Source organism: Danio rerio, chromosome 13 (assembly GCF_049306965.1).
Source record: "Danio rerio strain Tuebingen ecotype United States chromosome 13, GRCz12tu, whole genome shotgun sequence".
Classification (NCBI taxonomy): domain Eukaryota; kingdom Metazoa; phylum Chordata; class Actinopteri; order Cypriniformes; family Danionidae; genus Danio; species Danio rerio.
Genome location: NC_133188.1, coordinates 47,950,001 through 47,977,500, shown reverse-complemented (window position 1 = coordinate 47,977,500; position 27,500 = coordinate 47,950,001). Strand labels below are relative to the sequence as shown.

Here is a 27,500-nt window from a genome sequence, read left to right as displayed (position 1 = left end):
TGAACATATAGAACAATCCTTTAAATATCCAGTAGATGGGGGTCAAAACCACAACTGGCTATATGCGACTACACAACAATGATTCATTCATTTTCTTGTCGGCGTAGTCCCTTTATTAATCCGGGGTCGCCACAGCAGAATGAATCGCCAACTTATCCAGCAAGTTTTTACGCAGCGGATGCCCTTCCAGCCGCAACCCATCTCTGGGAAACATACACATTCACACACACTCATACACTACGGACAATTTAGCCTACCCAATTCACCTGTACCGCATGTCTTTGGACTGTGGGGGAAACCAGAGCACCTGGAGGAAACCCATTCGAAATGCAGGGAGAACATGCAAACTCCTCACAGAAACGACAACTGAGCCGAGGTTCGAACCAGCGATGTTCTTGCTTTGAGGCGACAGCACTACCTACTGCGCCACTGCCTCACCCTCACAACAATGATAGTGATTCAAAAATGTATGTTTTGTTGGGCCGAATCTTGTTATATTTTTGACGTCAGTTGTGGGCTGGGGGGAGGAGGAGGAGGAGGGGGCGCAAATAACCTGCGCGCCGGCAGTTTGAGACCCCTGTTGTAAATTTTGTCAAAGCAGCTTAAAATAGAAATTCTAGCAAGTTGAAACTGTGTCAGTCCAGTCCAGTCCAGAGTTTAGTTTAGTTAAGTGTGGGTTACTTTTCACTGCTGAAAGTCCAAACACTGAAGAGCAAATCTATCGATGCGCAGCTCTACAAGTCCCAAACCAAGCAAGCCAGTGACGAGCAACAGACTTCACCAGTTGACGAAAGTGAAGGAAAATAAAATAAACAAAAAACAATAAATTAAATTAAAAAACTTGGTTATTTTCAAATATATATGTGTAGCCTGTAACGAATGCCATCATATCAGTATATATATTTATATTCAGTAAATGTATGTATTTTTATTATTTAGTAATGTAATGTGTATTTATATAGCGCATTTATTGTGTATTGCCATACACCCAAAACACTTCATAATCATGAGTAGGGGAATGATCACTCGAATGAGGTGATGGCAGTCACAGGACAATGGCGCCAATGCGCTCACCACACACCAGCTATAAGTGGAGTAGCGAGACAATGATAGAGCTTATTCGGTGAAGGGGGATAATTGGGAGGCCATGATGGGTAATAGCGGATGTAGAGATTTTGTCCAGGACACTGGGGTTATATCCCTACACTTTATGAGAAGTGCCTTAGGATTTTTAATAACCACAGAGAGTCAGGACCTCAGTGTAACATCTCATCCAAAAAGACGGTGCTCACTGACAGTAAAGTGTCCAGACAACAGGTTGAGCACCCTCTGCTGGCCTCACTAACACCACTTTCATCAGCAACCTTGTTTTCCCATGTGGCCTCCCATCCAGGCACTGGCCAGGCTCAGCACTGGTTAGCTTCAGTGAGTAACCAGTCTTGATCTGCAGGGTGAGATGGCTGTGGCTATATATTTAGTTTATAATGCCTTTTCTATGCAGGTCACTTGAATTTTTTTCAGGCTACAAAAAACTCAAACTCTGCCTGAAAGACTACCAGTGATTTTGGAATTTTGCAAGTCCTGCAAATGGTTGGAGTCAGTCATAAGCCTTAGAAACACAAGCAAAATACAATCTTTCACTCTATTAAAATCAAACGTTGCAGTGTTCTGAAATGTGCAGCATAGGCTCATTCTGAAAGCCTAGCCCTATATACATTCCTGGAAATTTGCAAATTATGTAGCCAGAGGAACGTATGTCTGGATTTCATCGTTAAAACGAACATTGGTATAACGCCATTCCTGTTTGTGCTTACCAGCTGACTGCTTACCTCAGCGTGGATGGCTTTCTTACTGTTACCATTTTGTCCATTTGAGACGCTGAGTGGAGTTGACCGTGATGATGGAGTTCAAGTCCTGCAAAGAACAGTTCCAGAAGCAGAAAAAAAGCCAAATAAATTGAAATAATCAAGTAGATAACAGTGTGAGAAGTGGTAAAATCTGAAAACGTGGTAAAAATCTGGCTGCCGCAAGAGCTTTTCTTTTTCTGGATTGCTTTTTAAAACACTATTGGTTGGGTTTAGGGAAGTGCGTAACTGGGTCAATTGGTGCTTTTTAAAACACTGTCAGTTGGGTTAAGGCAGGGATGTCCAAGCTCGGTCACGGAGGGCCAGTGTCCTGGGGAGTTTAACTCCAACCCTAATCAAACACACCTGAACCAGCTAATCAAGCTCTTACTAGATATACCAGAAACTTCCTGGCAAGTGTGTTGAAGCAAGTTGGAGATAAACTATCCAGGACACCAGCCCTCCAGCACCGAGTTTGGACACCCCTGGGTTAAGGGAAGGGGGTGGGAGTGGATTATAGGTTGGTCGGTCAGTCAGTTAGTCAGTTGACAGTGGCCTCTGGTGGATTTACACAAAAGCAGCAGGTGTGAATGACACTCATGAGAAATTTGAGATCTCAAAAAGCATACACAGCGGGCTCTGGCGGATACGTGAAAACAGAAACAGCAAAAATAACATACCTCCTGGGACGTATTTGGTGCTCTCCAGAAATGTATGTAGGGGTACGTAATCAGAATGAGCCTGCGTTAAAACCAAAGTTCCTGGTCAACTATAATCCCAACTTGACATTGCAGGTCTTGCGATGTGATTATTGCGGATCCGCACATTGCGATATCGATGTTTAAACAGTGTATTGTACAGCCCTAATTTAAACCTGCTCTATTGACCTCCTCTAGTGAGCAGGTACAGCCATTGGAACCTAATTTTCTTGAATCTTCCGCTCTCATTCATTGCCATTGATTTTTAGCCATAAAAGAGCTTGTTATGCTGCTTGATGTTGCAACCTGCATTTTCTTATTTTCTTATTTTTTTATGTGTTGTCATAAACACTTGTTTGTAGAGCAAGTAGTTTGACCATTTGTTGTCATTTGTTATTCATGGTCATTTCGCCCATGGGCAAATGAATCCGACGTCCTAAAACAATCATTGAAAAAGAGCTTACTTCTTCATTGTGGAAGAAGGTGAATAGGTGTAAAGTTAATCCCCACATTTAAATCATAGTTTAAAGTGATGGAGCAACAAGATTAGGGGTAATCCTGCTTTATTTTGAAATTAAATTCAGGATCAAACTGGTGGTTTAAATATAAGCCTGCTCATTTTTAAGCAAGGGTTTAAAACCAGGTGTAACCGTATTGTTAGATACGGCTTGGCTTAATATAGATTTAATTTGAATCCTTTTTAGAGCAGATAATTCTACACACAACAACTGGTTGAAACTACTAGGCATTAAGACAGGAGGAGTGTGTCCTACAGGTATTTGTCAAGCCCACTCATCTGTGTGGAGCACACTCATGCATCATACCATTATGTGATGCATTGAGTGTATGATGTGATGCATTAAGTGTATGCTTTACTAAAAAGATAGGTCTTTAATCTAGTTTTGAACTGAGAGACTGTGTCTGAGCCTCAGGCATTATCAGGAAGGCTATTCCAGAGTTTAGGAGCCATAAATAAGAACCTCCTTTAGTAGACTTTGCTATTCTGGGTACTACCAGAAGCCCTGAGTTTGAGATCTTAAAGAGTGGGTTGGATTGACAGATAGATAATTCTACACGCATCAACTGTTTGGTGCTACTGAGGAAAAAAATTATCCTACTTCATTTTCAAATTCGGAAGGGCTTTTATAGTAATATTTTATAATAATAATACTTAATTTATTTTGTCTTACCTTTGATAAAAGTTCATAACATTTTGTGAGTTATTTCGCAAAATATTAGGTTTCAGATTACAGTGCAGTTTTAAGACTAGCAGGGATTTGTTCAGTAGCCAATCAGATAACTACAGAATTGTTTTTAAGGGGGCAAATAATATTAACCACCAGTAGAAAACACTCTTTCATTTCTCTCTGTCATGATCACATCGATCTAGGCCTTGGGGATTTGCTGGAAACACTCAATATCACCTGAACTAGAATTCTGGCACTGAACTATATTGCCCATCTGGCACCTCACTCACACACCAGTTTCGGATCGCTCCTAGTTTTGTATACACGGCTGGAAGTCATCGTGGACTGATATCCTAGACTACTTATACACACACTTGCACACACACAGAGCTCAGTCTTGTTTGCTGTAACATTTCTTAGCATTCCCTTGTCCAGTTTTGCCTCGCTTTTGACCTTTTAGACCTTTGCCTTGTTTACGCTTTTGGATTACCCCATGTTTCTGTTTGCTGACTTAATATAAACTCCATTTGAATCCTCAACTCAGTTGTACCCAACTCCCTTAACTGACAATTGCACCAAGTTTTTGCACATTTGCACCAGACACTTTTCTTACAATCACTCTATTTCTCTCTAAACAATAGCTCTAAGGATGTTTGCTTCACACAGTTGAGTGGACTTGACAAGCCACCTGTAGAAACAGCTGAATACACTCCCACTTTTTACTGTAGCACTTAATTCTCTATGCGCCAACAGTTCTTTTGTATTTTTAGCACTTCTTGTGTGTATTGCCTCTTTTTGTTAAATTGCTGAATGCCTCCTCAATTGTAAGTTTGCTTTGGACGAAAGCGTCTTCTAAATTACTAAATAAAACATGCAATGTTTTTGTCTATTAATTCTGTCCACACCTCCGCTCAGTTAAACACACCACGGTTTATGCACAAACACACGCTTCCCCGACTGACACTTTCGTCTGCTTGTTTTAGAGTGTGTTTTCTCTGATCTGCTTTTTGTAATTTTCTCTCTTTGTTCGCATCTACGGGCTTTAAGCGCAAATGGTGTGTTTGTAGCTCAATTTACGGCTGTGGGTTTCTGGCGTGGGATCCATGTTAATTAATGCAGCGTGGGTTAATGTGCAGCTTTTAACATGTGCTGCTGCTTTAAGGGTCATTGTCTCCCTGTTAGGATGTGTCTAATAAAAGGCTGGTTAAGCATTGGTTAGCTGTGTTAATGTATCTCTGTCTCTGCCTTTTTGAGTTGTTAGCGTCCAGTAATTGGCTGGGCTTAATTGCACAAGCCTGCTCCCTACGGCATAAGAGAACACGGTGGATGTCCCATCCATCTAGACGTGTTGCTCCGGTGACGTGCACACACACACACACACACACACACACACACACACACACGCTGAATGCTTCACTGGTCACAGATTTTCTCTTCAATCCAATTGTGTGAGAGGAAGAAAGAAAGAAAGAAAGAAAGAAAGAAAGAATGAACAAAGTAACAAACAAACAAATAAATACATAAACAAGGACATAAATGATAAAAAAACAAATAAATAAATAATCAAAAACTAAATAAATAAATAAATTAATTAAAACAAAGGAGGACATAAATAAATAAATTAATTAATAAGGAATCAAAAACGTACTAAAGAAGGGAAGAAAGAATAAAAAAGATGGAAAGAAAGCCAAAAGAATGAATTAATTAATTAATCAAAGTAACAAAAACAAAGAAAAGAAAGAAAGAAAGAAATAATAAAAACAAAGAAAGAAGCAAAAGAAAAGAAACAAAGAAAGAAAGAAAAATAAAGAAAAAAATTTAATTAATCAATAAATAAAAGAAAGAATTAAAGAAAGAAAGCCGGGAAAAAAAGAATAAATAAATTAATTACAAATAAATAAACAAGCAAACAAATGAATAAAGGAAACAAACAAACAAATAAATAAATAAATACAAACAACAAATAAATAAACAAGTAACAAACAAACAAACAAACAAACAAACAAACAAACACATAAATAAATAAATAAATAAATAAATAAATAAATAAATAAATAAATAAATAAATAAATAAATTAATTAATTAATTAATTAATTAAAGCAATGAGAAAGGAAGAAAAATAAACAAAGAAACAAAAACAATTAATAAAAGAAAGAAAGAAATTAATAAATAAAAAAATGAAAGAAAGAAAGAGGTAATGTAAAGTTTCTCTACACTGCACGAAAATAGAAATGTCCAACTGTTGTTCTGTACTTTTTTTTTCTTCTTTGTTTGACTGAATTTGACTGCATCACAACAGCTCTGAAAATAAAACTAGAAGTGCTGTCCTGACTATTCTGATTTGCTGGTCAACATAAGACAATAAGGTATTCAAATGAGTAGAGTGCGAGGTGTGATAATTGGCTATTATAATCGCATTTATGTTGTTGTTTTTTAATAAAAACCCTTATTTGGTGAGCTTTTGTTGTACAAGGGTCCCTTGTTTATCACAAGAGTTACCTTCTAAAAATAGCCCATATTATGTGAAATCCGCAAAGCAATTATTCTAGATGTTTTAAGGCTGTAAAACCCCTCACTACACACTTCATACACTTTTTTTCAAACAGGCGTTAACATTTTTACATTTTTTCTCTCTTGTTTAAACACTCTCAAACACAAGTTCAAAGTTTCGTCGAAAAATAAGTCCGTTATTATAGAATAAAACCAAAGATCAAAACCTGTTGTCAGGCGCAAACGTTCATCGCTGTCAGCAAAAGGTCAATGATCCACAAAGCGAAAGCAGACTCCATCCTTAAGGCCCACGTTATTTAAAATGAAATTATTCAGATGCCGCTTTGTGACATAGCAGAAATATGACCAGTGTGATGAATCGTAGCTTGGCACCGCAGAGAGCTGGTGATTATACCCTGTAACCTATGTTAGCATGTTGCTGCGTGGCGCGGCATATCCGGTGTGTGACGATGGTCTTGCTGCGGACAACCCTTTTTGTGTCTTTGTTGGAACTCACACTGCTAGTGATCGAACATTTATGTTAATTTGGCAAGCTAAACACATTTTGAACTGTACGAGACGCAGAGGAGATTGATTGACAATGGTCTACAGCCAATCAAGATGCAGAACACAATGCGCTGTAAAAAAAAAAGTCAAATTGCACTAAAAAAATTATTATAGCAAGGGGCCACTGTAGTATAATTATGTTTCGGTGATTGTTTGCATTTCACACGTTTCAGGTAATCTGAAAACATTAGCCAAACACAGGCCTGTGTTGATAATCTTATTTGCATTTATTAAATATCCACGCATATAATCAGCAGTCCTTCAGCAGGTTTTACGTTTATGTGCATGTAAGTCAGCTCCCAAAGTGCAGCTCAGCATTTATGAGGGGGTTATTACTGATCAATAAGCGCCATCTACTGGCAGAACATGAATAAACCATTTTGTTCTGTCTTCCTTAAGTGTGCTTTATGTAGCATGATTTTGTATTATGTTTTTATTTCATATTTTAATATTACTTATGCTGTGATCACACCAGCGTGGCAAGCACGGAAAAATCACACTATTTGCGCGTAAATAAATGCGTGAACATTTTTAGTTTACTTGCTTCATTTGCGCGTCAAACCAGCTTCATTTGCACGTCTAATTCACTTCACAAGAAACGCGGATGTGCAGGGCTTCTGTCTGCCCTTTGACTCTAGCTTCATTACTAAATGGCCAACATTAGATTTTATTGTGAAAATAGCTGTGTTTATGTGTTTTATGAAGGCTGAAAAACAGTGTAGATTCATTTGGAGTCCCCTAGATACTTTCGGAGGTGCACCCAACTCTATGAGCTCATAAACTCCTCCAGAAACTTAACCTGGATGATGGAGGATTTTAGCGGTGCTTCTGATTAAACTGTTGATGGTGTTGGCAGGAGGATTTTCCCCCGGGACACCAGCAACAGGCGCCAAGTCATAATCACGCCCCTTCAAGAGCAAGCTACTAATTGGGTAACGCTGCGCGAATAGCCGCTGAAATTGAGATTTTTGAACTTAAGCGATACGCGATACACGCATTACGCGTGTCAATAGCGCAAAATGCTCAGCTCATGCCGCTTCATTCGCGTGAATTGCATCATTCACGGGTATCGTGCCACAGGATGTCTATTTGTGTCTTTGCATTGACTTAACATGTAAATCACTCGCGTTTGATGCTGCTGTCGTGTCTGGTGTGAACGCAGCATTACAGGGCTGTTTTAAAACAAAGTTGATATTTAGCTTCATCATGTTGGTGTTTCTTAACATCTAATTTTTACGAGGTGTGTCGTTAGTCTAATGCTTAACCCCCAACCTGGAGGACCAGAACATACACACATACACTATGGACAATGTATATTACCCAATTGACCTATAGTGCATGCATTTGGACTTGTGGGGGAGACTGGAGCACCCAGAGGAAACCAATGCGAACATGTGGGGAATGCCAACTGACCCAGCCGGGGCTCAAACCAGCAAACTTGCTGTATGTCGACAGCACCATTGTAACTCCCTCATATTTTTATATTATGCAATCTAATGCAGTTACTATATTATCAGAATTGACAAATAAGAAAGTGGTTATTATATACTTAATAAGAGTAGTCACTGAGGTCCAACCTATTTCACCCAGGTCCACCCACTTCAAAATTTGTGGCCTCGCCCCTGCCTGAACTATATTCAACATTGATCTCTTCCATATGCAAGAACACAACCCTGTGACTTTTCTATAGCCAAGGCGAGTTGAAATGGTGCTTTACTCGCAGAGAGCGGCTGAGGCAAGATGTGTCTGATATCGATCAGTCTGTGTCTCGCTACACACACCTGCTGTCTCTGACCATCAATACACAGCGCTAATACACCATCAGCTGTAATGAGGATGAATGGGCCGCGTGTGTGTGTGATGTACACACTCATTTCCCCTTGAGAGAGGACATTTGCTTCTTTGCCTGTTAAAAGGGATCGTTCACTCACAGGAAAATTCTAAAATCATTTATTAACCGTCATGACATTATAAACTCTTTGCATTTTTTTTCTTCTGTGGGTGTAGGTTTCTGAAAAGGACAAAAGTATGGCATTAATGAACCATAACACATCACCAAGATATTATCCAAAAAAAAAAATAAAATAATAATAAATAAATAAATTTTGTCTTCTGAATTTAATGCTTTGAATTAAGCTGCTATTCATTCTATAAATCTTAATTTCTCATTATTTGTTTTTAATTCAGTATATTTAAACTGGTGAGTTGTTTAAGTGATATTACTATAAATGTACTTTAGAAATACTTGAAATATACTAGGAAACATTTGATATGTAAAACGTGAAAACCAATGGTCTTTTCAGCATCTTTGCAACACTTAAGAGATTTTTTTATCTTATTTAATTTTATTTATCAATATTTTGTTAGATTTTATTTTTAATGTATTTCCATTATTTTATTTTTAATTTTGGTATTTTTTATTGATTTTATTTTTTATTGATATTTTATTATTTTTTATTTACTTTTATTTATTTTATTTTTATTATTTTATTTATTGCTATTTTTTTTGTTATTTCATATTATTTATTGCTATTTTATTTTTATCAATGGTATTTTAATTATTTATTTTAATTATTTTATTTTCTTAATTGGTATATTTAATTTTTTTATGTAATTAAATTTTTATAATTTCATTTTTTTGTTTTTTTTATTTTGTTTTTATTTATTATTTTTATTATTGATAATATTCATTATTTTATTTTTATTATTTTATTTTATTTATTTGTATGATTTTATTTTATTTTATTTTATTTATTGGTATTTTTGTTATTATTTTATTTATTGGTATTTTATTTGAATGTAATTTCATTATTTTCTTTTAATATTGGTATTTTATTCAATTTATTTTGTTTTGTTCTCTTTTACTATTTCATTTTATTTGTTTATTCATTAATTTTTTCATTGTATTTAATTTAATTTAATTTTTTTATTATTTTATATATTGTTATTTTAATTTAATTTAATTTAATTTAATTTAATTTAATTTAATTTAATTTCAGACAGCTGGTCTGACAGTTGTGATACTTTAAAAAAACAACAATCATAAAACTTCCCTTTTTGTATTTTAGCTTGTTTTTTAAGCAAATAGGCTCTGAATAAAATTTGGATGAGTAAAAAAAACTTTGGAACATACATACATATGTACATTTTGTAGTAAATTAAAGAAAAGCAGAAACTCAACAACAAATCAACACAGACTAATACATTAGCATTTTCACTGAATCAATATTCATTTCTGCCCTACGATATTTAAAAGCGATTAAAAGAACCAAAAAAAAATCTTCGTAAAAAATGATATCGGTGAGCTCATTGCCATGCAGTTACAATTTATTTAACAGCCCTAATTGAGACAGGCATCATTAAATCAGACGGGATAAATTGCTTTAATTATGTTATTGTCGTGTCTAACATTGCCGAGTACTAATTACTTTTCATCTGTTGCCACGGCAGCACAGCTCCGATAGTCTCGTTAATCTGCCGCACCGTTGCGTTACTTCTGTTTTTTATTTTCTTCATGTTGAATCCATCAGTGATTGACGCCCGTGATTGACGGATGTGACACTGAAGTGGATGAACAATCCTGAAAGTGACATCCTTCAGCAGAGACAGAGGAGGCTTTTCCGAGAAGAGAAGCTTCGGCTGTGTTTATTACGCCTAAATCCTTTAATAGAATCTCAGTGACTGATATATGAAAACCACAGGCACTGAAAGGTTTGCGATGCCTGCTTTGTTTTCTGAGTTATGCATTTGAAATGATCACTGCTTATTACTTTTGGATGGGGAATCCAATAATGTGCATATAGTTATTGGATATGGAATAAGTTGTGTTTACTGAATTGATACAATAAGTTATATCAGATCGAAAGAGATTTTTTTGAAACACTAAAGTTAACATGCTTAAGTGTTACTCTGACATTTGTTCATAAATTAAACCCTAAATTTCTACTAAGACCCTCTACAAGTTTGTGATTAGCTCCAAAAATTGTATAAGTTTGTGATCACCTCAGTCCTAAGTCATTGCATTTGGGAACCAGTGGTTCTTAAGGCGAATGCGTACCTTGACTCTAAGGGTCAAACAACAAAAAATAAGGTCAAATATCTTGTTGTTATTCTGGAGTCAGATTAGTTACTTCCGAAATGCACACAAAATTTTTTTGAAGAAAGACAAGGGGGATATAATCTGAGAGAAGAATAACATTTTAGAAGGTTGAAAACAAGGACAACTTTAAAAGGTTTGTGTATGTCTATCTGTAATGTGAAAGTATGCAACAGTCTAGATCAGGCTCTTAAACAATTTCAGGATAATCAATTTAAAAACTTGTTTAAATATATATTATTAAAGGAATATGATGATTAAGGTGATTGTAAAAGGATAAAATTAATTTTTTTAGGTCTATGTTACAAAATGTAAAGGTACAAATGGAATCAAACATATAATATGTCAAAGATGCCAAAAGGATAGAATATGTTTCTTTTAAACAGAAGAAATAAGTTTAAGCAAGGCGACGGAGTGGCGCAGTAGGTAATGCTATCGCCTCACAGCAAGTAGGTCGCTGGGTCGAACCTCGTCTTGGCTCGGCTCAGTTGGCATTTCTGTGTGGAGTTTGCATGTTCTCCCTGCATTCGTGTGGTTTTCTCTGGGTGCTCCGGTTTCCCCCACAGTCCAAAGACATGCGGTACAGGTGACTTGGGTAGGCTAAATTGTATGTAGTGTATGAGTGTTTGTATGAATGAGTGTGTAGATGTTTCCCAGAGATGGGTTGTGGCTGGAAGGGCATCCGCTGCGTAAAAACGTACTGGATAAGTTGGCGGTTCATTCCGCTGTGGCAACCCCGGTTTAATAAAGGGATTAAGCTGACAAGAAAATGAATGAAGTTTAAGCAATAGACGAATGATGTATGTGGTAATGGGGTGGGAATATAATAATGCTTCATCCCACTCCATTTTTGATCATGTTGAAATGTATTTTTTGTTAATGATATTTTATGTATGATATTTCTGTTCGAAAATAAATAAATCAAATCAAATCAAATCTGAATTTCAGTCATCATGTCAAAGCAGTAACTAAATCAGCATACTATCATCTCAAAAACATTGCAAGAGTTAGAAGCTTTGTTTCCAGTGAATGCTTAGAGAAACGTGCTCATGCTTTAATCAGCAGCTGGGTGGATTACTGTAACAGCCTTCCCAAAAAGACACAGACACAGTTACAGCTCATTCAGAACGCTGCAGCCAGGATACTGACCAGAACCAGAAAATCTGAGCACATCACACCTGTCCTCAGGTGTTTACATTGGCTCTCAGTTACATTCAGAATAAATTTTAAAGTATTATTTCTTGTCTATAAATCTCTAAATGGCCTAGGACCTCAATACATTACAGATTTGCTCACTGAATACAAACCTAACAGATGACTCAGATCTTTAATCAGATGTGCTCCAACATTAGGCAAATTCAAATCAAGACTGAAAGCACATCTGTGCCTTTACTGAATGAGCACTGTGCTACGTCCCACAGATCGCACTATTATGTCTTTCTTGTCTTTTTCATTCTTTTAAAACCAGTTTTTAATTTTTCTTTTATTCTTGTTTATGTAAAGCCGTTTGATTTATCACTGTGTATGAGATGTGCTATATAAATTAACCCGCCTTGCCGATTTAGGTTTTATAGGGAAATGGTGGCAGACTTTGGTTTCTCTCCATCTGTCAGCTTGAGGACAAGGTGCGTGTTTCTCAGTTGATTGTTGTTTCTTCATCTGTGAATTCTTTGTTATAAGTACAGTTTAAAAACAATAGTTTTTTTTCTCCTATAAAGTTTTCTCTTTCTTCAACCCTCATCACCTTCAGAGAAAAGTTAGAGTTCTGCACGAGCATACTTTTCTAATAATCGTGTAGCCAATTCAAATTCAAATATAGTGCATAATCAAGTATTAAGGGGGTCATACAATGGATGCGCCACTTGGCAATGCACCGTGCCTCGCAGCGACTTGCATTTTAGAATTCTAAACGTTGGTTTCTATTAGGGTATGCACATCGAAGCCTCAAGTCGCGGCCATCCACAGCGCCCAGCTACGATTCAGGACACTGTTCATATTTCTACCATGCCACAGAGAGCCATCTGAACACAATATGATTCCACAAGCTTGGCACACCTGTCTTTGGGAATTTTCGCCCATTCCTCTTTGCAGTACCACTCAAGCTCTATCAGGTTTGACCATTACCATCTCACTCAAAAACAAATCCGGAAAGAGTTTTGAACATTTGTTCTATTTAAAGCTTGACACCTCTGTAGTTACACCATGTACTTAGACCATCAGGAAATGGGAAGTGACGGTGTACAGCCATTTTCAGATCTTTCAAATCAGATGTTCAATAGGATTTAGGTATGGGCGTTGGCTGGGCCAATAAAGGACATTCACCAAGTTGTTGTGAAGCTACTCCATTAATATTTTGGTGGTGTGCTTTGGGTCATTGTCCTGATGGAAGATAAATCGTCACCTTAGTCTGAAGTCAAGAGCACTCTGAAGCAGGTTTTCATTCAGGATGTCTTTGTACATTGCTGCATTCATCTTTCCCTCTATCCTGACTGGTCTTCCAGTTCCTGCTGCTAAAAACATCCCCACAGCATGATGTTGCCACCACCATGCTTCACTGTAGGGATGGTATTAGCCTGGTGATGAGTGGTGCCTGGTTTTCTCGAAACGTCAGTAAATATGTTTATTAACTAAACGGCAACATGATGTTAAACAGCATTAAGAAAAAACATGTCAAAAATGTCAAAATTGTTGATTTCACATAAAATCCTTGACATCCACACATTGATGCCATAATTTGCAATTGAAAATAGCTAAATTAAAGAGTTAGGGAAAATCTTGTCACTACACTGTTTATTTCTTGAACGATCCCAGCAGGCACACAATGTCATAAGACATTTTAATATTAGGTTAGATTTAGGTTGTGACGACAGGTTACCAAAATTCAATGTCTAGCCAGTGTCAGGACAACGTTATATTGACATCCAATAATGACATCGAATGATGTTGATTTTAGGTTGTCTTGGAAAGTATCCAAAATCCTATGTCGAGCCAACATCTTAAATCAGCATTATATTAATGTCAAATACTGACATTTATTCGTCAAGAATAGAACAAAATCCAACATCTGAGACTTTATAATGATAACGTCCATACAGCATCAAGCTGTAACATCATTAGACGTTAATATTTGGTTGATTATAGGTGTGACGTTGGGCATTAATGTCGGCCTGATGTTGGATTCTGATCTCAACCCGATTTTCATTTGCAAACAAATTGCAACATCCCCCAATATTGATGTACAACTTCAATCAGACACCATGTTGATGTCTTGTGCCTTCTGGGATGCATCATAATATGATAGTTCAGCTGTTATATCTAGTTACGTCTACAGTGTAATTACGTCATTGTTTGGAAAAGCACCCCAAAATGGGAATTTAATTCCTAGCCATATCGGCCTATAAAATGGCAACTTTTTATTTCCCGATGGTCTTAGTACATGGTGTAACTACAGAGGTTTCAAGCTTTAAATAGAACAAATGTTCAAAACTCTTTCCTGATTTGTTTTTGAGTGAGATGGTAATGGTCAAATCTGATTTAGTGATTTATTTGCCTGATTGATTTTTCTTAGTATTATAGCCTTCTCGGAGACTGAGTCCTCTTTAAAATGGAAATCCTAGAATCACCCATGGACACCAGAAATCTCTTGAGTACAACAACATATTCTGCTTTGTTCTGAGTTATTTCATAGATTTGAATCAAAACATGTTTAACACATTCCCGCTTTCTTTCTACGCTTTCAGCCGTTTACTGAGACTGCTGTGCCATTATTTCAATTAATTTTTAACACGCTGGTCTATTATCGTGGTTGAATGGTGGAAACCCACTGCTGCTTTTTAAAAAACCTATAATCAGAACGAAACGCAGCTGGAGGATGATGTGTGAAATTTAATTATTTATCTGAATCCAGTGCAGTTAATCAGACTCCATTAAACTGTTAATCAGAGTAATCGTGTTGTTTGAAAAAAATCTGACAGGAAATTAGAAAATGTAAGATGAGCGTTCAGATAGGATTACCATTCGTCAACTCGACTGACCACATTTCTGTTTATTTGTTTTGATTTTAATTGAGTTATAACTCTATTGAACTTTGAGCTCTGGGGTCAAAAGGTCACATTCTGTCCAGATGTGAAGAAGGATTGTATAACGGATATTGGATTTCCAAGGTAGATTCATCTTTTGTCTGCTGAAACAATTAAAAAAAATATTGCTGCCTTTTTTTTGTTAAATCAGATGAACTCTTCTCGTAATTTCAATTTCAACATCAATCAAGTTGACTAAAATTATTAAGTTACATTTTTATAATCTACTAAATGTAGTTGAAACCTGTTTAACTTATTAAAATAAGTACCAAAAACATTTGTTGTCATGACTGTTTGTTATATCATTTGTTTATAGCGCAGAAGATGACAAATGCATATATGCATAAGCTATATAAACAACCTTTATGAGTTTGACATGCCAGATAGATTTTTTTTTTTTATAGCAGTGCAGTCAGAGAAATTAATCGTACATTTTAAGCCTGATCTGTCATTTGTTGATAGTAAAATTTGGTTAATAAAATTGATTTTAGTTGAAAATCAACACATAATTAGAGTTGTTATCATTAGTTAAAACTAAAAATAAATATGATTAAAATGTTAAATATCAATGGTTAGCAGTTTAAAGGGCACCTATGAAGCAAAAATCAACTTTTGCAAGCTGTTTGGACAGAATTGTGTTAATTTTGAGGCAGACCGCATCGTGATTTTCCCTGTGTTCCCATGGTAATGCGTATAAACTTGTCCAAAGAGCAGGATTTATAAAAGAAACTGGAATTAAAAGATCTGTTCCAACTACGTGGGCAATACAGCAAAAAAATAAAATAAAATAAATAAATAATAATAATAATAATAAATTGGTATTGATAATTATTGAATATTTTTAACAATCAATTTGCTAATATAACAATATATTAGAATATTAGTTTTTTAACATTTCATTTGATTTACCATAATTACTAAGGGAAGTAGTTTTAATAGTCAAAAACAAAGCAAACTTTAAAGTGTCAATAATAATAATACAGTAAACCTCAAACTCTGTAAACAAAACAAATTATGATAATCAAATCTGAGCTTTCAAGTAAAGAAACCAGCAATCATTGTTCAAATACATACTGCAACATTAGAAATTGTGAAGTTAAATGACTTTATCACTCCCCATGCTAAACAAATCTTTCAGATGGGGTGCCAGAGGCTGGGGTGCACAAGAAAAGAAACCAAAAAGCCACTCTGGCGACATCCTTACATCCTTTTTTATTTACAATCTGCTTACTGCTGTTATACGGCATTCATTTTCACGTGTTGTTTTTCTGATCTAAAGTACATTTTCAAAACTTATGCGCATCTTAGCATTTCCATCAACCGATTTTTTTTTTCTGCACATTTTCAAAATGTATGCACATCCTGGCATTTCCATCAACTGTTTTTTATGTTCATCTTCAAAATGCGCATAAAAATAGGTGGATGGAAACAAGGCTAATGTGATCCTTTAGTACAGTCTTTTGTGTCATCAAACTATTCTTGCTTTAAATATACACAGCAAGATTTTTTTGTTGTATACACCCTTTTCTGCTTTAAAAAATAAAATACTTTGTTGTGGCTTAAAATATTGCCTGCATACTCAGCTCTCTGGTCTCCTCCTGCAGTTTTAGTAGTGTTTATTTCATTTCCCATCGCATCCTGAAGTTAATTTCTGACCCTTCATTTCTTTTAACCGAAATGTTCTCCTCCAGTTTGTCTCCCTGATGTGTTTGTCGAGCACAGAGGTGCAGCGGTTTGTAAAAGTGGTGTAAACTCTGTAAAACACATCAGTCCCATTATCGTAAGACAACAGTCGACTGATGCGCCACTGTGCCTCTCGTCCTGCTTGGGGAAATTGAAGCGATAAATTCCTTCCTTTTCAGACTTTCTCTTTCTCAGTCTCTGTTTCAGTCCCTGTGATCTCTCTGTTATTCTGTAGAACAAATACAACTGTGGTCGAGAGCTTTTAGAGACTGAATGTCCATCAGTCTGGTGCTGGAGTCAAGATTAACTCAGATCAGACAGGATACAAATCAGGTGTACTTCTTATTGGAGATTAAAATTAAAATAAAGTTGTATATAAGTTAGTATCAGTATGTTAGTCTTAAGGATATCTTTAAGCTAGTGTGCTCCAAAACAAAGACAGAATTTGCATTTAGAAGATATAAAATTGACAAACATTTAAAGCTTGCAGTTTATCACTTCCGCCTAAATGGATCCATTTTTTTTTACATCACCTCTTACCTGTTTCTCAATATACCTTTGACCAAACAAATGCTCTTTAGTATATGACATGTCCCGCCCCTTCAAGACGATTCTCATTTGATTTTCATTTGATGTGGTGTGCAATAAAGCTGTGATAAAAAAAACAAACCCTATTGGTTGTTTTTTTTTAAAGGGGAGGGGCTACAATATGTCTCGCCATTTCTTTGTTGCAGTTTGGATTACGCTAGACATCAATTTAAAAAAATGCACATTTCAACGCACTTAATGGGACCTATAAAGTATATAATTTTCATATGAAAAATTGGATATATTTTACATAAAGTTTTTATTAATTAAAGGTGCAGTATGCAAGTTTGAAACCCAGTGGTTGAACTAGGTATTGCACTCTTGGTTCAAACCACATGCAAAGCGCAGGTTGCCCGATTGATAACACCAACAGCAGTGTGCCTAACTGTCGAGCCTAAAGGCTGATTTAAGACTGATTTGAATCATGTTCTAAATAAAAGCATTGGGACACAATAGAGGGAATATTTTCCGTATTAAAAGGAGTTTTTATCCTAACCAACACCTGAAATTTATATTTTAGAAACAACTTCTAATTCTTTCATTAGAACAACATAAAACTGACAATGATCACCTCAGCTAGACCTCATGTGCTTTATTCTGTGTTAAACGCTAATAATGGGAGTTTGAAGGCCATTTCACATGACATTTTTTGCCATATACTGCAAGCAGCAGCAGAGAATTTACCTCAGATCTTGAAAATAAAATAAACCGCTTGAAATCAAACTTTAGAACCGTGACTCAGTGTAAACAAACACATATCAGTGATTCAGCATGTACATTTAATAATGTTAAAGAGGTTTAATATGTATTAATTATATTGTAAACCTTACCATTTTGTTGGAGTGCAGTGAGTGCACTATTCTGTGCTTCTGAATGGCTGTTTAAATTTCTGTCGTGTTTTCTTCGGTGAAAACAGCCAAACTGCTTATTACTTCAAATCCTATCATGTAGATTGTTGTTAGGGCACAAGCTTACAATGTAACCTGCACACCATCAAGGTTTTGACTTAAAATCGATCCATTTAATACATGTTTTTGGCGTGTTTTTTGATGTCATTTTGACATCAAGGTGCTTGCAGGGTTAGTAAATACATTTACTATTACTTTAATCAAGTTCTAAAGTGTTACTCCAAAGTGTTACAATTTAAAGTGATCCTATTATTCTTCATGTAATATCTAATATAGTTGTTAATGTTGTAAATGTAAAAGGTCTGCAAGTTTTCGTAGATCGTTGTAGATCTGATTTGAAATAGAACAAAGACTATTTTATAGTAAACTTACATGTGTTTGTTAAACGTTTGCTTAATCCCCGAAACCCGTAACGTAGAGTTTGGTTTGTGTTGGTGACATCTTGAGATGATACTGTCTTCTGCAATGGATTCAAGATTTGGTAATGGACATTTGGTTTCCAATATGTACTGTTCAATGGTAAACCAGTCATAACAGACTATTCTATCTGACCCATCAGAGTAGGGTAGGCTATCAGAATGGTGGAATTTATAGAGAGCAGATCCTTTCCCCAATCATTTCACACACTTTTAAAAAGCAGCTGATTCTCTTCTGTGCAATATGAGGAAAATGTATATCTCAGGTTGATATAAATCTGTCTGAGGAGGCATTACAAGGCCACTTGAAACATTAATACTAAACTAAGTTATATTTTTCCCATATTTCTTATGCCCATTAATGTTTAATATACTTTAGGTTTTGAGGCGAAATAGGATCTGTTGATGTTCTCGACAGGATACTTGAGATTCATCCTCTGAGAACAATCTACTATTTTTGGTATTATCCTGGATTGTCCTGCTTGCGGGACATACAATTTAAAGCACCCTTGGATGATTGAATGTAGGTCTCAGTCAAACTGTATTAGCATCTCTTCCTCTCTAAAGGGTTAGTTAATTTTAATCTCTGATTTTATGAAAGATTTGGGGAGATATAAGTCTTTATGATGTCCCGGATTGCACTGTAGAGTGTGTATTTCTTTTTAAATATATTTTTTGGCCAATTTATAAAGTTGATTAAAAGGAATTCAAGATACATTCTCCAAAAACAAACATTAGTATTTTACAGATCTTCCCAAACGTGTTTGAAGCACTTTTAGAGACTTTTCCCTGGAAGTTACAGTAAGCTAAACTGCTAATTAGTATTTAGTGTTTACTTATGCATTGGGTCTTTGTCTCGGAACAATTTACTTGTGTAAGAATACGCTTTGAACCCTCAGTGAAGTCATTTTGAATCACTTCTGATTGAATATTATTCAACGTTTTGAAACCGTTTTAATTGATCTCATAGACGTTGAATTAAGTCTTTTTTGGCATTAAACATGGGATGGTTTACTCATCTGTTCTGAGCTCAAATATTGCCAATGACAATTAATTTGCACAGAGACGAATTGCGCATTGGCAGGTTTTGGGCTTTCTAATTTGAGCCATTTATTTTTATCTTATGAGTTTATGACGCTTAACAGCAGTCTGGTGTTGTTCAGGTACAGTATGACAGCTCTAGACTGCAGAGATAATGACCACAGATGGAAGTGATGTCATTCAGAGACACTACAGTTTGCAGGTTGAAATCCGGCCTGCATTTTGATGTCATTTCGGGCATAAAATGATTAAATTACTCATCTATTAAATGATATCTGAACATGCACACGCAAAAAAAGAAAAACTGAGTGACCTTTAGCTGTTTTATTAGATGAATATGATGTGCACTGTGTTATGAATACTGTTGCTGCATTAATCACCTGCATTATAAAGCATAAGAACACTGTGTTATTTTTAATGTGAGATTTTGACTGTGAAATTAATTTCTGACTTAATGATCTTTTGTTCAATCATGTAGAGAGTGAAATCCAACATCCGCCGTCATGTTACTGAAATATCTCCTCATTTTGTTAAACAATAGAAAATGTGTGTTCTGTAGTGAGCATAATAACCTGCTTTCTTGGGTGCTCAGTTACTTTAAGTGTTTAAATCGTCTGGTCTCTTCAGCAACATGACCCAGTGTGAGCTAATATGTTTTCGTTTACTTCTGGAAGTGGTCAAAATGGACAAACTCAAAACACTTAAAGGGCTAGTTCACCTAAAACATTAAAAAACCTGTTATTAAATACTTACTGTTATGTCATTCCAAGCACGAAGACCTTCGTTCATCTTCAGAATTCAAATTAGGATATGTTAGATGGAATACAAGAGCTTTCAGACCCTTTTTAGACAGCAATTGTGTATAGAAAAAACCAAAAGGATTCAACTGATCAATTATAATCATATGAAGCTCCAAGAACAATTTTGTGCACCTAAACAACTGTAAGAACAACTTTCTTTGAACTTGTCTTCCACATCAAGTCAGGGTGGGCATTTACTACAGGCATTATGACGTACTTTCCAAGAGTTCACACTTAAGCCCTGGTCACATTACACAATTTTTTGTCATGATGTCCACACCGCGGGGAGTCATAAACGTCAAATAGTCGTGCCACAACTTTCATTTGTTTCTTCTCATGTAATGTGACATAGTTCATGACAACCGATACCATGTCTATGATGCCTCAAGATACCATCGCAAAAAGGTCTAGCATGTTTAATTTTTCCCCTGATCTTCACGACACAATTTCACAGTCATATACGAGGTGATACTGTTAATCCGTGGGTCAGGTAATCAAAACACAGGCTGCATATTTACTTATAGGTCGGCCTCAGATAAGATTAGTCATTGGTTATGTAAGCTTTAACTACTTTCTCTAAAATATTAAAGTGCTTTAAGCAATTTTACCTGACAGACTTCCACAAATGTGCAGGCATCTCTATTCTCACAATGAGTTTCTGAATTCTCTCGCCCTTCCAACCGAGTTTCTTCTTCTGAGGTAATCTGGAAACATGTTCAGTGCTGCTAATACATTGTAAAAGCCTGTACTGCTTATTCAAATTACTTGATTAAACTTATTTAATTGAAACTGACCGGCACATTGGATGATTTTGTTGTTAAATATTAAAACAGTTTAACAGTTTATCTGAAACTGTGAATATTTCACTTTAATTTAATTTAAGTTAGATTTTATTTTAACAAATCAGTTTGTGCTTTTGCGCTGAAACATATAGTGGACTGGTTTTAAATTGCTTCACCACAAGTATTATTCGTTATTCTGTATTCTAGTGGATAACTGACAAACAAAAATACATTCAAATTAAGATACAAATTATACCAATAAAATTAGTTTAAAAAGGTATTTCTTCCAAGAAAAATAGGCTAATTATTATTTTATTTGTGCCCGTCCACTACTCAACTGTACGATGATGATTTGTTTTACTCTGTAAAAAATAAAGATTTAATCAATGCTTCACTTTAATTGTTGTATCACAAACCTCTGTCATATATTAAGCATCTGATTTTCCTTGGTGGTAATGTGCTTTCATTTTCTGTCTCTCTCGCAGCAAGTTCAGGCGAGGGAGTGTTTAATAAACAACACTGGCAGGAAAATATACATTTACATTTAAAAGAACAACATCTACGAAATATATGTTTGATCCTATTAATGTCATAATGAATGCTCTTAAATAATTTAGCCTAGTTGTCAGCAGTCATCCGTGTTTATCGAGATTGACATACTAAGATAAAAAAAATTATTAATAAAATAAGAAATATTGTTTTACACGTTTGACTGCTTTGGGAAATAACACTCGTCATAGACGTCACGAAATGACTGATCATGAAGGAACTTGTAGTCTGGCACAATTGTTACCCACGATAAGTCAAGATTTTATCAAGACCAAATCCCATAATCTGACAGTGACTTTCATAAATGACAATAAACGTGTGTTCTGACCGGGGCTTTAGATATTGCTTGATACTTACAGTAATAGCAGGTTTGGCATGCTGTCCTGGAAGACAATTGAGCCCAGGGCTCCTGCCAGGTCAATTAGCATGTAAGGGGGTCCAAGACCAGGTCGTTCTCGAGAGCCCCCCTGGTAAAGTAGGAAAAAAAGAAGTTGAGGGTGGAGGATGGATTGGAATATTTTTCCAAAACGAAGATGAGGAAAGTAACGTGAAGTGGGCTATTTATTGTAGGTTTGGGTTAATCTGATGATTGCGAATGAGAGACCAGCCACAATCAATTATATCGATTACTTCTCTCGAAATTAGTTTACCAAACTTCACTTATTTGCTGTTATAGTCAACAGAACAATATGCACGCATCATATTGCCCAAAGTAATTTTTATTTTTTTTTACCTGACTTGGAAGGCATAGGCAAACAAAGTTGTTTAAATATTTTATTTGGTGCATAAATGTGTTTTTAGAGCTTAATTTGATTAAAGTCGAACTACTTAAGTCACATGGAATGTTTTGACAATGTTTTTGGTTCCTTTTCTGCACTTTGAACATCTCTCGATCATTGCTATAATGGTGGATGAGAAAGTTTGTCTAAAAACAAATTCATTTGTGTTTCGAAAACTATCAGGGATTGGTCTTAGGTCATTGGAATGACTTGAGAGTAAGTAATTAATAACTGAAATTTCATTTTAGGGTGAACTAATCTTTTAATATGTCATTTACACCTGTGTTTATCATTGTCCACTTGTGATCATATCGACAAACATCCCAAATCTCAAAATCATGTGAAAACAGTCCTTCAACAAGTTGTCTGAGGCCATTTTACCATCATCAGGGTGAAATACTGTATGACCAATTTTTTTATGAGATATGTTAACGAGTTGAACACTAGGTTTCAAGGTTAAACACAAAATCCCCCGACTGGACATTTTTGGCTTTGGAACAAGGAATCAGTGAAGGAGATACTGTAAAAACTCTGTCATGGGAGTTGAGTTATGTGTCATGCCAGCAATAGCTGTTAGTTCTTCTTACCCCCGAGCAGTGAAAAGGTGATTTCTCATCAAACGCTATTATTGATCAACGGTGGTATTGATCCTCTTGTTGCGTCCAGACACTTTCAGCTTTGAAGTCTTTTTATGTGTTGAAACCAGACCACCTGCACTTCTCTGGTTCTGCGCTGTTTTGTAAAGGAAATCTAGAGATGAACAGGAAAGCCGGCACCTTTGAATGATGCGCTCTTTTGTTTGTTGTCTTTCATTGCCAGCACCCCCTGCGCTGAAGCTGTCTGTGAACGAGACGTATGTGGTGGATCCAGGTCAGGACGTCACACTGGCGTGTGAGGTTACCGCCGGATTTCCCACACCCACAGTCAGCTGGTCACGGTACCCGGGGTCTCTCCCTCAGCGCTCGGTGATTCGCGGCGGGTCACTCACTGTCTGGTCTGTTACTCCCGCTGATGCTGGCATCTACAACTGCACAGCCGTCAACAACGTGGGAAACCCGGCCAGAAGAACAGTCAGCCTCATTGTGAGATGTGAGTGGACTCATTTGTACATGTGTATTAGAATTCCAATTTGAATGTGAGAACGTGGAATGCAGATGCATTATATTCATATTCATACAGTTTTCAAAAGATTAAAAAGTTTTTCAGATACTCTGATAGACAGACAGAAAGACAGACAGACAGAAAGACAGACAGATGATGGATGGATGAATGGATGTTGGATAGAGATAAACAGAAAGCTATATAGACAGACAAACAGACAGATGATGGATATAGACAGACGGATGGACAGACAGATATGCAGAAAATAATATAAACAGACAGACAGGTGGACGGATGGTTGGATGGAGACAGACAGACAGGTGGATGATGGATATTGACACACAGATAGACAGACAGACAGTAAGGGACAGGCAGACAGACAGACAGACGATAGATGGATGGATGGATGGATGGATGGATGGATGAATGAATAGAGACAGACAGACAGACAAACAGACGATATATAGATAGATAGATAGATAGATAGATAGATAGATAGATAGATAGATAGATAGATAGATAGATAGATAGATAGATAGATAGATAGATAGATAGATAGATGGATGGATGGATGGATGGATGGATGGATGGATGGATGGATGAATGAATAGAGACAGACAGACAGACAAACAGACGATATATAGATAGATAGATAGATAGATAGATAGATAGATAGATAGATAGATAGATAGATAGATAGATAGATAGATAGATAGATAGATAGATAGATAGATGGATGGATGGATGGATGGATGGATGGATGGATGGATGGATGGATGGATGGAGACAGACAGACAGACAGACGGATGGATGGATGATGGATAGAGACAGTCAGGCAGGCAGGCAGGCAGACAGACAGACAGACATATGGATTGAAAATGGACGGATAGAAAGACAGACAGACAGACAAAAGGATAAGTCAGACAGACTGACAGTAAAAGATGGACAGACGGATAGACAGACAGATGCATGGATAGAAAGACATAAAAAGGCAGACAGATGGATGGATGGAAAGATGGATGGATGGACGGACAGACAGACAGACAGACAGACAGACAGACAGACACAGACAGACAGACGGTAAGGGATGGAAAGATAGACAGATAAACAGACAGACAAATAGATTGATGGATAAATGGATGATGGATAGACAGACAGACAGACAGACAGACAGACAGACAGTAAGGGATGGAAAGATTGACAGATAAACAGAAAGACAAATAGATTGATGGATAAATGGATGATGGATAGACAGACAGACAGACAGACAGACAGACAGCTAGACAGACAGACAGACAGTAAGGGATGGAAAGATTGACAGATAAACAGAAAGACAAATAGATTGATGGATAAATGGATGATGGATAGACAGACAGACAGACAGACAGACAGACAGACAGACAGACAGGCAGGCAGCCAGGCAGACAGACAGACAGCTAGATAGACATGGATCAACACACAGACAGATAGACAGGTTGATGGATGAAATAGAGACAGAAAGACAGACAGAAGGATAAGCTGATAGATAGATAGATAGATAGATAGATAGATAGATAGATAGATGGATGGATGGATGGATGGATGGATGGATGGATGGATGGATGGATGGATGGATGGATGGATGGATGGATGGATGGATGGATGGATAGATAGATAGATAGATAGATAGATAGATAGATAGATAGATAGATAGATAGATAGATAGATAGATAGATAGATAGATAGATAGATAGATAGATAGATAGATAGATAGATAGAGGGATAGGGGGATGGATGGGTGGATGTATGGGTGAATGGATGGACGATTAGATGATGGGTAGAGACCAACAGACAGACAGACAGACAGATAGACAGCCAGATAAACAGACAGATTGACAGGTTTATGGATGGATAAAGATGGACAGACAGACGTATAAATGGATGATAGACAGACAGAAAAATAAACACAGACAGATGGATAGATTAATGGGTGGGTGGAGGGATGGATAGAGACAGACAGATTCAAGTGTACTCTCAGGATCTGAAGAGGAATGAGTTTCCTCATCTGTACACAGCTCTGGATAAAGCCAGTTCATTTCTTCAGTTGTGTTTTGGTGGCACAGAAATCCCCTCACCTCTAATGGCTGGAATATCAGTTATGTCTCCAGCTATCGGATTGGATTTAAGTTTACACCTTCCTCAGACCGCCTGATTGACACGCATTTGAATGAGTTATGACTTCCTGTCTGTCTTGCGCTTAGCAGAAGAAAAAAAATTGCAGAGCCAGATTCGTTCATATGTATGCGTGGGAGCGTGTGTTTATGTGGCGTGAGCGTGAGTTAGCGGTTGAACTGTAATTAGCTCTCTTGGCAGTGTGTGATCGTGTTAAACTCCTCAAGCCGAGAGGGTGATTCAGGAACGGCTGCCATAACGCCTGCCGTTCATCAGGGCTCACGGCTATTCTTAGCCTCTTTAATCATTTTTTATTTACTCCAATTAATTTGAGAGGAATGGAAGTAATTAGCAAGTAGAAGCGTTTTATTTGGGAATGCGCGCTGGATCCGTCTCTGCTGACGGTAATGAGCTCGCTTTGTGTCAAACGCACAGGCAGGTGCCGCGGACGCCCGAGCGCAGCCAATCATCCAGGTAAGGCTGCCGTCTGTTGACAAATGCAGGCCGCTGAACATATGGTGTATAAAGTGCCATATAAAACATAGAAAGTTTCTGTCTCCACCTGCAGGGTCGTTTTTCATACTGTCAGAGCATAAGCACATGGCTAAGCTGTTATAGTTAGGAACTGTGCTTCATTACAATATATAGTTTTAACATCGATATCGCAGTGTGTGTCTACGATAGTCACATCACAGGATATGCAATGTTGAGTTGGAGTTATAAAGCGGCACATTGGCTCATTGGTTAGCACTGTTGCTTCACAGCAAAAAGATCACTGGTTTAAGTCCAGGGGTGCGTTTCCGAAAACCATCGTTAGCCAAGTAAGTTTGCAAGTTCTGTCGTTACAAACATAGTTTGTTGATTTTGCGTTCCCCAAATACATCGTTCCAACAAACATTCGCAAACTGTCGCAAGCTTGAGCACTCGCAACTACACCTTTGGAGCTGTAGTTAGAAACATAACTCCTGGCTGTGTTCTATTCCCAGTTATCCCCCCTATGCCCTATTCATTTAGAAAGTTCTAACATTTAAACTTGGAATTATATTTAAAAAAGCATAAAGTTATCTCTCATTGGTGTAATTTGCTTTCAAATTATTTTAAAGTTCAGTTTTAGCGATCTTCATGTTTACAATTGCGCTTTCTTCGCAGTGCACTTTGAAAACATCGATGTCATTTGGAACACAGCCGTGGCTCATATAGTGACCTATTATTTAAAAGCGGAATTTACCTTACGTCTCCAAAGCTTGTAAATAAAATAAAAAACATAGCATACGTTAATGCTTTTAATTTATAGTTGGTTATTTATTAAGTATCTGTAGTGTATTTGATATGGGCCTGTTGGCTAGAACATTTCTGCAGTGGTTTGAATGTCTCAAATTATAAAAGTAGACTTTAAAAAAAATAAATAAACAACATTCTACTTAATAATAATAATAATAATCATACTAATAATAATAATCATCATCATCGTTAATATTATTAATATTATTATTAAAAAAGGATTTTCTTCATTTTCTAATAAATAAATATTTAATTTAATTTCCTAATAAATAGCCTGATTATTATTTTTTTTTTTTATTTATATGATTTATATATGAGATTAGAATGCGTGTTAGCTTTTGTGAGTGATTTTATGTTTTAGAATAGAATATGTAATGTTCTCAATAATATTAGTAAAGGAAACACTGGCCCTATATGTTCCATTTACATATATTTCAATTAATATAGAAAGCGAGAGCA

General features: G+C 36.4%; 1 protein-coding gene across 3 annotated transcripts in view; it reads left to right on the top strand.

Moving 5' to 3' along the window:
• The window catches only part of mdga1 (MAM domain containing glycosylphosphatidylinositol anchor 1), a 406,307-nt gene that overhangs the window by 245,466 nt on the left and 133,341 nt on the right, over nt 1-27,500 (top strand). For all 3 annotated transcript variants that reach the window (XM_073920291.1, XM_073920290.1, XM_073920292.1), the window contains exon 7: nt 23,328-23,597. In XM_073920291.1, coding sequence (XP_073776392.1) covers nt 23,328-23,597 — 270 coding nt within the window. The remainder of the gene's footprint in view (nt 1-23,327; nt 23,598-27,500) is intronic.